A 12,721-nucleotide genomic window follows, 5' to 3' on the forward strand; every position below is an offset into this window, starting at 1 on the left:
TATACATACACATATACATACACATACACATACACATACACATATACATATACATATACATACACATACACATACACATACACATACACATATACATATACATATACATACACATACACATACACATATACATATACATATACATATAAATTTGTGAGGCCCTTCTAAAGATTATGGATGAACTTTTTAGACTAGAGAGAAAAGCAGTTTAAAAAAAAATCAGCAAAGAGGACTTGCTGTGCTTGTAGCTTAGGTGGTAGGAAGTGGAGAGAAAATCCAGGGAAATAATTGGAGAAATAACCATCTAAAATATTGTTTCCTGAGGCAGGAAGAGAAACAGATGAAATGAGATTGTGGGAAGGATAAAAAACTAAGGAGGACAAAAATAAAAGACGTTGGGGCCAAGGCAAGTGTACGAGGGGGGAGAGCAGACTACTGAACAGAACGGGAATTTCGGCTAACATTTGTAGCTTGCCAACGTTAAGCTCCATTTAGAGCCTCAGATCAAATGGGCCAGTCGACAGAGGGAATCCGGCCTGTCATGGAAGGACGTTGTTTAGAATTCATACAGGAAAGGAAAGGTTCTGTCGAAAGTATGGAAATACGTCCGTGAAACTGTTGGGGTTGTGTGTGCGAGATGATACTCTGCTGTATTGTTCCTTTCTCCATTTCAGTGCTGAAACTGACACTTAACGATCAGATACGATTTTTGTCAACAGTAAAAAGCAAACAACACATTACTTTAATTTCTCTAAATAGCTTCATTTAGGTTTTTTTGTAATCAGCAAGTGGTGTGAACCGCATTTGATTAATCGGACAGTTCAGATAGTAGTCTGGTGGTGTTTTAATTCTCTGGAGTATTGTGTGGCGGAAAGAAGAATCTTCCTAAACTCGCTCAGGGGCCTCATCCTCTAGCATCTGTGTCACGTCATTCCCTCGAAGTGTACTTTCGACTTGTTTTGCTTATGCTATCTAGCTGGGAACAAAGCCGACGTGTGTTTTTTTTTATTTTTTGTTTCTGTTTTTGTTTTAATGGACCCGGAAGTGAGGTCAAGAAAACAGCCAAGAAAACTTTGACACAGATGCCATCTTTAGCTCCCTTTTATTTTTGAACTTAATAAAAAGTAAATCTAAGTACAAGCTAAGTTATTTAGTACTTTGTCTGAATTTGTTACTTCTTATTGATCATTGATGCTCCAAAGAAATATAACGTAAGCCATATATGCAATTTTCCGTTTTCTAGTAGCCATATTAAAAAAAAAGTGTAAAGCGACAGGCAAAATGAAATTCTTAAAAAACAAAACAAAACAAAACACAAATCTTGAAGTCTGCTTATTTCAAGGGTCTGACTATCTATATGAGCTTGTTTGGTATTGGACAGCACCGTTCTAGAGAATTCATCAATAACCTTTCATTCTTTGCTTTTTCTAATGTTGACATGAGTCTGTTGATAGCAGGTCGACCATTAAGGAGTTCATTAAGGGTTTGTCCTTAATTTAACTGTGGGAGTTATACCGGGCACTAACGCTAATAATAATGTTCAGTGAATTAGTATTCTGTTGCTTTTACTTTTCAGCTTGGATATTTTAAAAGTAAAACAGCTAGATAATTTACCAGCAACATGGATTTATTTGGGTCTGCCTAGGGTGATGTGGGCAGAGGCAGCAAAGTGGAATCTTGTCCATCTGGGGCCCCTGGGGTCTTCCCGTCTCACTGTGAGTTCTGCGGCTGTCTTCACCCTGAGGCTGTAAGGAACAGTACGGGAATTGCGAGTAGATTTTGAGTCAGTGCCTTTCTTATCATTCTGGCCTGCCTTCCGCAGTACCTTAGTCCATTCAGGCTGCTAAACCAATGTCGTAGACTTGGTGGCTAATGAACAACAGAGGTTTATTTCTCACAGTTCTGGAGGGTGGGAAGTCCAAATCAAGGCACTGGCAGATTCAGTATCTGGCTTGGAGCCTTCTTCCCAATGGCTGTCTTTTCTCCATGTCTTCACGTGGCAGAAGGGATGAAGGGGCTCTTTGGGGCCTCTTTTATAAGGGCACTAATCTGTTTGTTTGTTTAGTTATGTTAGTCACCATACAGTACTTCATTAGTTTTTGCTACCATGTTCCATGACTCATTGTTTGCCTATAACACCCAGTGCTCATTGCAGTACGTGCCCCCCCTTCATACCCATCCTCGGACTAACCCATCCCTCCTCCCCCCTCCCCTCTGAAACCTCAGTTTGTTTCCCAGAGTCCAGAGTCTCTCATGGTTCATCTCCCCCTCTGATTCCCCCTCCCCCTTTCATTTTTCCCTTCCTTCTCCTAATGTCCTCCATGCTGTTCCTTATGTTCCACATATGAGTGAAACCATATGGTAATGGTCTTTCTTGACTGGTTTCACTCAGCATAATCCCCTCCAGTTCCATCCATGTCGATGCAAATGGTGGGTGTTCATCCTTTCTGATGGCTGAGTGACATTCCATTGTGCATATGAACCACATCTTCTTTATCCATTCATCTGTTGAAGTGCATCTTGGTTCTTTCCACAGTTTGACTATTGTAGACATTGCTGCTATGAACATTGGGGTACAGGTGGCCCTTCTTTTCCCTATGTCTATATCTTTGGGGTAAATATCCAGTAGTGCAATTGCTGCATCATAGGGTAGCTCTCTTTTTAAATTTTTGAGGACCCTCCACACTGTTTTCCCAAGTGGTTGCACCAACTTGCATTCCCACCAACAGTGTAAGAGGGTTCCCCTTTCTCCACATCCTCGCCATCATGTTTTGTTTCCTGCCTTGTCAATTTTTGCCATTCTAATGATTTAAGGTGGTATCTTGATGTGGTTTTGATTTGAATTTCCCTGATGGCTAATGATGTTGGCATTTTTTTTCATGTGTCTGTTAGCCATTTGTATGTCTTCTTTAGAGAAGTGGCTGTCATCTGCCCATCTTTTGACTCAATTATTTGTTCTTTGGGTGTTGGGTTTGAGAAATTCTTTATAGATCTTGGATATCCCCCCTTTATCTGTAGTGTCATTTGCAAATATCTTCTCCCATTCTGTGGGTTGCCTCTTAGCTTCATTGACTATTTCCTTTGCTGTACAGAAGCTTTTTATCTTGATGAAGTTCCAAAAGTTCATTTTTGCTTTTGTTTCCTTTGCCTTTGGAGATGTGTTTTGAAAAAAGTTGCTGTGGCTGATGTTGAAGAGGTTACTGCCTATGCTCTCCTCTAGGATTCTGATGGATTCCTGTCTCACATTGAAGTCTTTCATCCATTTAGAGTTTATGTTTGTGTGTGGTATAAGAAAATGGTTGAGTTTCATTCTTCTGTATGTAGCTGTCCAATTTTCCCAGCACCATTTATTGAAGAGACCATCTTTTTTTCCATTGGATATTTTTTCCTGCTTTGTCAAAGATTAGTTGACTATGGAGTTGAGGGTCCATATCTGGGTTCTCTACTCTGCTCCACTGGTCTGTGTGTCTGTTTTTGTGCCAGTACCATGCAGTCTTGGTTTCACAGCTTTGTAATAGAACTTGAAATCAGGCAACGTGATGCTCCCAGCTTCGTTTTTCTTTTTCAACATTTCCTTGGTGATTTGGGGTCTTTTCTGGTTCCATACAAATTTTAGAATTGTTTGTTCCAGCTCTTTGAAAAATGCCAATGGTATTTTGATGCAGATGGCATTGAAAGTATAGAGTGCTCTGGGCTGCATAGACATTTTCACAATGTTTATTCATCTGATCCATGAGCATGGAATGTTTTTCCACCTTTTGGTGTCTTCTTCAATTTCTTTCCTGAGTGTTCTGTAGGCTCTAGAGTAGCCTGAACTAATCCCATTTTTTGAGGGTTTCACTCTTCTGACTAGACACCACCCTGTGGCTCCACATCCTGATACCATCACACTGGGCATGGGGCTTCCACATAGATTTGGGGGACACAAATATTCAGTCTTGGCACCAAAGTACTGGCCTTTGTCCACATGTTCCCATTTCAAGCTATTTTAGTGAAGGACCAGTTTTAAATCCACAATCCAGTATGTTTTGATAACTTTTGTAAACTAAATATAAATGCATTTCTACATAAATTAAATTAGAAGAACCCAAAGAAAGATGTACAAATCTAAATTCAACAGATAAAACATCACTCCATCATATTGCTATAAAATTTCTAATACTTGCTCTCCATTTCTGTACGTATCTATTTCTTACTGGGCAGGTAATACACAGGACATGGCAGCAGCCTGTGATCTACATTTTGAGTGGATTACCCTTCTTTACATCTGCAATAATCCTCATATGAGCCTCTGTAGAAAGCATGCCCTCTATTTTTCAGATCAGGATAGGAGGATCCAAGTGATTTAGTAAGATGCTCGAGGATGTGGCAGTAAAGTAGCTGGAATTTTGACCCAGAGTTGCAGCTAATCCATAAGGAGTCTTCGTTAGAATTAGGGAAATGTATCCCTTCCCCTGGGTGGGCTGCACACCCCCGCCCCGGCATGCTTTCTGGAGCACAATGTCGGATATGACCCTGTCGGACTCACAGATGCTCTCCCTACTTCCCTTTGCCAGGGTAGAAAGGGAGGGGAGTAGGCAGTGGGAAGAAGAGCTAAAGTGGAGACTAAGTCTTGTCTGTCATTTTACTGTACATTTTCATAGAATGGTGGTTGAAGTTGAGAAAGAAAACAAAGCAAGTTAGTGAAAATGAGTGGTTTTCAGAATTTCTAGTTGCAAGTTGTGCTCAATCTTAAGCTTTTGATGTACCTATTTAATTAGCTTGTGCTGTCCTGGGACTCCCATTATTAGACATCTCTGTACAGTTAGCCGCGTAGCGGGTTTTCAAAATAACACAGGAACATTAATGTTTAACAATCTACAAGAATATGTGTGAATACATCCTTGGGTTTTTAAAAAAAATTATTTTTATTTATTTATTTATTTATTTATTTATTAGATTTTATTTATTTAGTGGACAAAGAGAGCACAAGCAGGGGGAGTGGCAGACAGAGGGAGAGGAGAAGCAGATGCCCCACCAAGCAGGGAGCCCATTGCGAGACTCAATCCCAGGACCCTGGGATTATGACCTGAGCTGAAGGCAGACACTTCACTGACTGAGCCACCCAGGTGCCTTGAATATATCCTTCTTATCTTTGTTGCTTCCACCATCATCATTCTACTATAAGTTTCTAATACTGGCTTAGTTTATAATTAAACAAAGAAATAAAAAAAAGTATGGACAGTGGAAATAGACCAAGGATGTCTCCTTGACACAGTAATTATTCAAGCCACAGATTAGTTAATGTTAATTTGAAACGCATTTTAGGTATGCAGCCTAATTATATTAACTATATTAGGGTTGTAAAAGTTTGACTGGGGCCACATGCACAGTTTTGTTCTCTTCCTGTGGCCTAAAACTGCACTGGTTAAAGCAGACATACCATCAGTCATGTTGGATGCCTGGAAGAGAATTAAGGGAGAAGTCATTTGCATCTACTGGAAAACTACTCTGAACTAATAAAGACCCACATTTCTTAGGAAATCACATGAGAGGGTGGTGAGATTATTAATTCCTTTGTAGATTTAAACTGAGTAATGAAAAGTTGACAGATATTTTATTTTTGAGAAACCATTTAAAGCGCTTCCCTAAGTATTTAAACTTTGTACAGCTCTTACTATCACTGTGAGTATACTTTTTTGCTGGGTTTATTCCCAAGAGTGTCAAGTGTATTCTGGATATCCACTACAGCTTTTTGAAGTCGATGGTGCTATTAATTTTTTAAATAAGGAAACTGAGGCTTTAGGATGTTGGAGTAATTTTTCCAGAAAGCTATCGCTAGACCTAGGAGTCAGAATCTGCATTTTTAAAAAAGATTCCAGATGATTCATGTGGCATATTAGAAGTTTGAGAAGTGATGATTTATTTTCCAGAGTCCATGTTCATAATCCCTACACAGTCCTGCTTCCTTGGGTTAATCTAAGACTAAAAGCTTTATTAAGAATATTAGGTGAATCTAATATGTGAATTAGATAAATTCAAAATAATCCTTTTTTTCTGGTTGTATGTTCTAATTTTTATAGATTTTAAATTAGTTAATTCTGCATTTTCCATTTTTCTGAGATCAGTTTCTAAGAGTCAACTCTCTACTCTCCATTGCCTCTGTTGTGCCTGGATTCTAAGAATGTTCTAGTTTGATAGCTTCAGGTTCTTGTTATACAGGGTGTTTTTTAGAAGAAGGATCAACAGTGATTATGCTTTGTAACATAAAGGTTGAGTTACTCTAGGGAACTACAGAGTCGGTCCTTTTAGACGTCTGTCCTTCCCTGTGTAGATGCCTTCTAGAAGGTGATGGGTAGTTATTATTCTTACCTATAATCTTAAAATGTAAAATATAGTTTGTAATAAGTTCACTTGCATTATAACAGAAAAAGTAAGTGAACAGTCTATGGGACACTTTATTTTATTTTTGTTAATTGATGTATAGTTGACACACGGTGTGAATTTCAGCTGTGCAGCACAGTGATTCAACATCATCCTAAGCTATGCTCTACCCAGCACAAGCATAGCTACCATCTGTCCACATAGTCACTATTATAGTGTCGTTGGCTGTATTCCCTGTGCTATACTTTTTATTCACATGTTTTATTCTTTCCTTAATGGGAAGCCTTAATGGGAAGTTTCTCCCACTCTTCTTTACTCATTTTTCCCAGCCTCCTACCTTCTTCCGCTCTGACAACCAATAATTGGTTCTCTGTGTTTACGGGTCTATTTCTGTTTTTTGTTTGTTTGTTCATGTGTTTTCTTTTTTAGATTCCGTAGGTCAGTGAGATTGCGTAGCATTTGTCTTTCTATGTCTGATTTATTTCACGTAGCATAATAACCTATAGGTCCAACCATGTTGTCACAAATATCAAGATTTCATTCTTTTTTTTTTTTTTTTTTAAAGATTTTATGTATTTATTTGACAGAGAGAAATCACAAGTAGATGGAGAGGCAGGCAGAGAGAGAGGGGGAAGCAGGCTCCCTGCTGAGCAGAGAGCCCGATGCGGGACTCGATCCCAGGACCCTGAGATCTTGACCCGAGCCAAAGGCAGTGGCTTAACCCACTGAGCCACCCAGGCGCCCCTTCATTCTTTTTTTTATGGCTGAGTCATATTCCAGTGTATGTATATACCATATCTTCTTTATCCATTCATCATCCAATGGACACGTGGCTTGCTTCCACATCTTGACTATTGTAAATAATGCTGCAGTAAACATTGGGGTGCATATGTCTTTTCAGATTGGTGCTTTCATTTCCTTTGGGTAAATATCCAGTAGTGGAATTACTAGATCATATGGTACTTCTATTTTTAATTTTTTAAGGAACCTCATTACTGTTTTCCGCAGTGGCTGCACCAATTTACATTCCCACCAACAGTCAGAAGTGTTCCTTTCTCTCCGTATTCTCACCAGTACTTGTTACTTCTTATCTTTTTCATACTAGCTGTTCTGACTGATGTGAGGTGGTACCCCATTGTGGCTTTGATTTGCATTTCTTTGATAATGAGTGATGTTGAGCATCTTTTCATGTGTCTGTTGACCATCTGTATGTCTTCTTTGGAAAAATGTTACTCAGGTTCTCTGCCCGTTTATTACTTGGGTAATTATTATTATTATGATTATTGGTATTGAGTTATATAAGTTCTTTTTATATTATTGCATATATCACTTGTCAACATCTTCTCCCATTCAGTAGGTTACCTTTTCATTTTGTTGATGGTTTCCTTCATATGCAAAAGCTATTTTGGTATAGTTCTAATCTATTTTTGCTTTTGTTTCCTTTACCTGAGGAGACATATCTAGAAAAATGTTGCTAAAGCCCATGCCAAAGAGATTACTGCCTGAGTTGCTTTTCTGGGAGTTTTATGGTTTCAGGTCTCACATGTAGGTCTTTAATCCACTTTGAGTTTGTTTTTGTGTATGGTGTAGGAAACTTGTCTAGTCTCATTCTTCTGCATGTAGCTGTCCAGTTTTTGCAGCACCATTTATGGAAGAGACTATCTTTGCCCCATTGTATATTTTTAATCTCTTATGTTGTAGGTTAATTGATTATATAATTGTGGGTTGATTTCTGGGTTTTCTATCCTGTTACATTGATCTATGTGTTGTGCATACTGTTTTGATTATTATAGCTTTGTGGTATGTCTTGAAATCTGGGATTGTGATACCTCTACTTTTGTTGTTCTTTTCCAAGATTACTTTAGCTACTCACGGTCTTTTGTGGTTCCATACTAATTTTAGGACTATTTGTTCTAGTTTGGTGAAAAATTCTATTGGTATGTTGATGGGGATTGCATTGAATCTGTAGATTTCCTTGGGTAGTACAGACCTTTTAATAATATTAATTCTTCCAGTCTATACTGTGAGAACAATAACAAATTGATGAAAGAAATTGAAGGTGACACAAAGAAATGGAAAGATAGTTCATGGTCATGGGCTGGAAATCTGTACAACCTTTTAAAACATTAACATGTAGGGGTGCCTGGGTGGCTCAGTGGGTTAGGCCGCTGCCTTCGGCTCAGGTCATGATCCCAGGGTCCCGAGATCGAGCCCCACATCGGGCTCTCTGCTCGGCGGGGAGCCTGCTTCCTCCTCTCTCTCTCTGCCTGCCTCTCTGCCTACTTGTGATCTCTCTTTCTCTGTCAAATAAATAAAATCTTTAAAAAGATAAAAAATAAAACACTAACATGTAAATATGAGCCACCCAGGTTTAACAAGCGAGGAAAGACGTGCAAATACCACAGTCTTAGAAATGGTACTTGGGTATCAGTTTGGAGAATGGACAGAAGCAGTGAGAGCCATCAGTGATTCTAGAGTCAGTTAAAAGGTTTTTTGAAGTGCAGATTGAGGAAAAATCTGACGCCCACACTTTGTGGTTAGTAGGTTTGTGACAGGGCCCAAGATTCTGGCATTTTTCATAAGTGCCCAGGTGATGATCATGCCCGCAGGTCCAGGGAGCACGCTTTGAGAGCTACTGCACTAGATTTGGGAGGCTAGTTGGGAATATTTCCCATTGATCTCTATAAGATAAAGCATAGAAATAAACTCTGACAACAGAGTTGAAGAGGAAGGGTGGGTTCCAGAAATTTGAAGGAGTTCTAATTGACAGGACTAGTTAGCAGACCACAGTATTCAGATGAAGTCGATTAAGAGTCTAGGCTGATTTCTAGATTTCTGACTTGAGTAGGTGGGTGGAGGATGGGGGCGCCATCATTTCAGCTCATGGAAAAGGAGAAGATGGATAGGTTCTGGGGTGGACCTGATGACGAGTTTGGCTTTAGACCTGTCCAGTAGAGATTTATGTGCAGACACCTGTTAGGAAAGTAGGGTACTGTAGAGTTGAAGATACAGTTACAAGAAGGAATTTATAGTTGCTGGCGTGTATGTCTATAGAGGAGAAATTATAGGTCATAAAGTGAACAGAATAAAGTGCTGAGAACAGAACTCTGAAATATGCCCGTGTTTAAGGTAAAATCAGAATAATTCACCTTGAAAAGGCCTGAGAAGGGCTGCCAGGAGCTGCGGAGTCAGGAGCATCTGAGAGGGTGTGATCAGCCTGTTGTACAGCAGAACAGTCCGTTGACATATGGGTACAGATCCATTCCCTTTTGTCAGAGCATCACGGATGGGACCCAGATGGTATCTACCTGAAGTTACAAAGTCTGTCTGTCTTTCTTTCTTTCTTTCTTTCTTTTTTTTAGATTTTATTTATTTATTTGACAGAGAGATCACAAGTAGGCAGAGACAGGCGGGGGTGCGGGCAGGGAGGCAGGCCCCCTGCTGAGCAGAGAGCCCCATGCGGGGCTTGATCCCAGGACCCTGGAATCATGACCTGAGCGGAAGGTAGAGGCTTAACCCGCTGAGCCACCCAGGGTCCCCTAGAAAGTGTTTCTGAGGTCAGAATACATGCCTTTTGTTTTTCTGATAATAAGTTTCTGTGCACTTCTGAAGAAGAGAACCGTATTGATAGAAATCCTTGGGGTATGAATGGATTCATATTTAAGTTCTAATATTTCAGCTGAACTTTCATAAAATGTTTAAAGAGCAAGTTAATCAAAGCATGTGTGTGTGTCTGTGTGTGTGTGTACATATACCTTCTTCTGAGGAAGCACAGTCCCTTGTGGGGTGTCAGTCCTTTCTGCGAGAAGCTTGCAGAAACACGCGTGGGAGAGGTTGTGGTTGGCCCTTCTGAAGTGTTTGTCTTATTCTCCGCCCTCATCCTGGCCTGGGAACCAAGAATGCTAGTACTGTTACTAAGAATATTGTTTTACTCGGACTTAGTGTGACAGCTGGGCATGATTATTTTATTAGTTTACTGATTGGCCCAACCTAAACCTAAAAGAAAGACAAGGTCAACAAACGTGATAGATGTTCGGCAGCTGTCACTTCTGATAATCTGACTGGAACCTTTTATTCCCCCTTTTCCTCCGGGGTTTTTCTGAAGCCGACCTATAACAGAACCATGACAGTACATAGAACTTGCTGCCCTTCAGGACCTGCGATAATGGTTCATAAGCAGGACTTATCGGTGCTGCGTCAGCGTCTGGAAAACATAGTTTAAGGGTGTATGTCCAATAGCAGGATGCCTACCTCTATTTTAGGAAGACTTCTTGTGGGGTGTGGGGATTGACTGACTTGTTAGAACTCTCTGGAAAGCCAGATTTGAGATGAAGCAGACATAACCCTTTGAGTTTGCTGCTTGTTTCCCTCTATTAATTAGTTGGAAAGCTCTCCACAAAATGTCGGCCAAATGCAGAATGAGAGGGAGAATGAATGTTGGCAGAATGAGAGGGACTGCCAGGTAAACAGCTTTCTGAAGGACCATAATCAAAGCGCGTTTTCCACTTTGCGCTCAGACAGGTCTGATGCAACAGATGCCCTGGGTGTAGACTTCACCTTCACCTGCTGACCAGAGTTTTAAGGGCTGACATCATGAAAGGGACTCTGAGAAACAAACTGAGGGTTTTGGGGGGGGGTGGTTGGGGGAGCCTGGTGGTGGGTATTAAGGAGGGCACGGATTGCACGGAGCACTGGGTGGGGTCCATAAACAATGATTTTGGAACACTGAAAAGAAATAAAATGGAAAAAAAATAAAGGACTTCTGTGCTCAAAAAAACGGGCGGGGGGACACTTTTAAAATCTCAGGCTACAAATTATCAAATGTGTAATTGTTATTTCATAGAGACCAAACTACTTTCCTGAACTATTAGAAATTTTACGCACTGACAGTCTCTCAAAAGACTGGTAAAGAGCTTGCCATTGAGGTTAATGGGTGAAGACAGTTGATTTTGAAGGTGGAAGACATAAAACACAAAAGTTCTTTTCAGATCAGTTTTTGAATACTAGACTTTAAGCTGTACGTTGTTCATTTAGGATTAAAAAGGACATGTTATTGAGCATATCACAAATTAACATTTTCCTTTTTTCCTTCCTTTGGGCAGGTGGTCAAGTTATTAAGCAACAAAAGATCACAAGCAGTTGGAATATTAATGTCTAGCCTTCATTTAGATATGAAAGATATACAACATGGTAAGTAGAAAAATAAAAATTGAGCTTTTGAATACCTAAATTTGGGCTGAAGGATGTGCGGTTTGGTGTTAAAGTTATTTTAGAGTTTTTGAGATTAGTATGTTTTTGTAAATGCTAACCTGTGATGATCGTTTTTGGAGGGGTTACCAGTAACTTGACTTTTATGTTGTTTCTATGTTTTGCTAAAAGCCTATTTCCCATGGGACATATTTAGTCTGCATTAATAAATAGTTCTCTCTTAATTCATCTGAAATACTGGTCCCACTGCGCTCTTTAGCTCATTAGACTATATCTGAGGTATTTAGTTCTGGATGCCATGTTCAAAGAGTGACTCAAAAACAGGAGTGATAGTGGGGTATGTCTCAGCCATTGGAAATACCTGAAGAGAGTGAACTGGAGAGATCAGTACATGGAAACTGGAATCGTAGGTGTTCAATGAGCTAGCATGAGTTTTCTAACAGATTGGTTTCAACCAGGGAAGGAGTCACACGGATGCTTGTTTTGATTGTTACTATTTTAAGAATGTTTTTAGGATTAGAGACGTTGAATAGTAGACTGGATTGCCATGCGTAGTAACTAGATGAAAACTCACGCGTTCAAGGGGCTGAATGATCGTTTGTCGTGGATGTCTATAAAGCATCGGACAAATGAGGGGGCGTGTTCTCTTAGTCTTCCTGTTCCGAGATACGATGAGATGCATAAAGAATCACAAAATCCCATTTATTATGTGTAACGACTTAGGGTGGAAACCCCTCCCTCTTCTTTCAGTTATTGGGATATCTGAATTCGGATAACATTCCGTTACTTAGTAACTGAATAATAATGGAATAACTATTAATTGGTTATCTAATAACTGAATAAAAATTGAATAACTATTCAAATAGTTGATTTGAATAACTTCAGTTATTTACTCTATGTAACCCCCTGGGCGCTTTTATGCCTAGAGGGATTGAATTATTTTTCCTAATATCCATCAAAGATAGTTTCAAATGATGCTTGCCTACGTATATTACTGTTGGGTGGTCCAGACCCAGGGAAGCAGTAATATCAGGACCTTTTGTTATTACTTTTATGTTGTTGTTTTAATTTCTGTCTTTAACCAGGCTTATAACATACTCCCTATGTTTAGAGTTGGGCTGATTTTAACGTTTTCTAAGTGGTTTTAGTG

The 12,721-nt window shown here is 39.6% G+C and overlaps 1 protein-coding gene across 2 annotated transcripts in view; it reads left to right on the forward strand.

Annotated features, from left to right (window-relative positions):
* The window catches only part of FMN2 (formin 2), a 371,000-nt gene that overhangs the window by 154,496 nt on the left and 203,783 nt on the right, over positions 1-12,721 (forward strand). For both annotated transcript variants that reach the window (XM_032319379.1, XM_032319378.1), the window contains one exon: positions 11,466-11,553. In XM_032319379.1, coding sequence (XP_032175270.1) covers positions 11,466-11,553 — 88 coding nt within the window. The remainder of the gene's footprint in view (positions 1-11,465; positions 11,554-12,721) is intronic.

The sequence above is a fragment of the Mustela erminea genome, chromosome 17, assembly GCF_009829155.1.
Source record: "Mustela erminea isolate mMusErm1 chromosome 17, mMusErm1.Pri, whole genome shotgun sequence".
Taxonomy (NCBI): domain Eukaryota; kingdom Metazoa; phylum Chordata; class Mammalia; order Carnivora; family Mustelidae; genus Mustela; species Mustela erminea.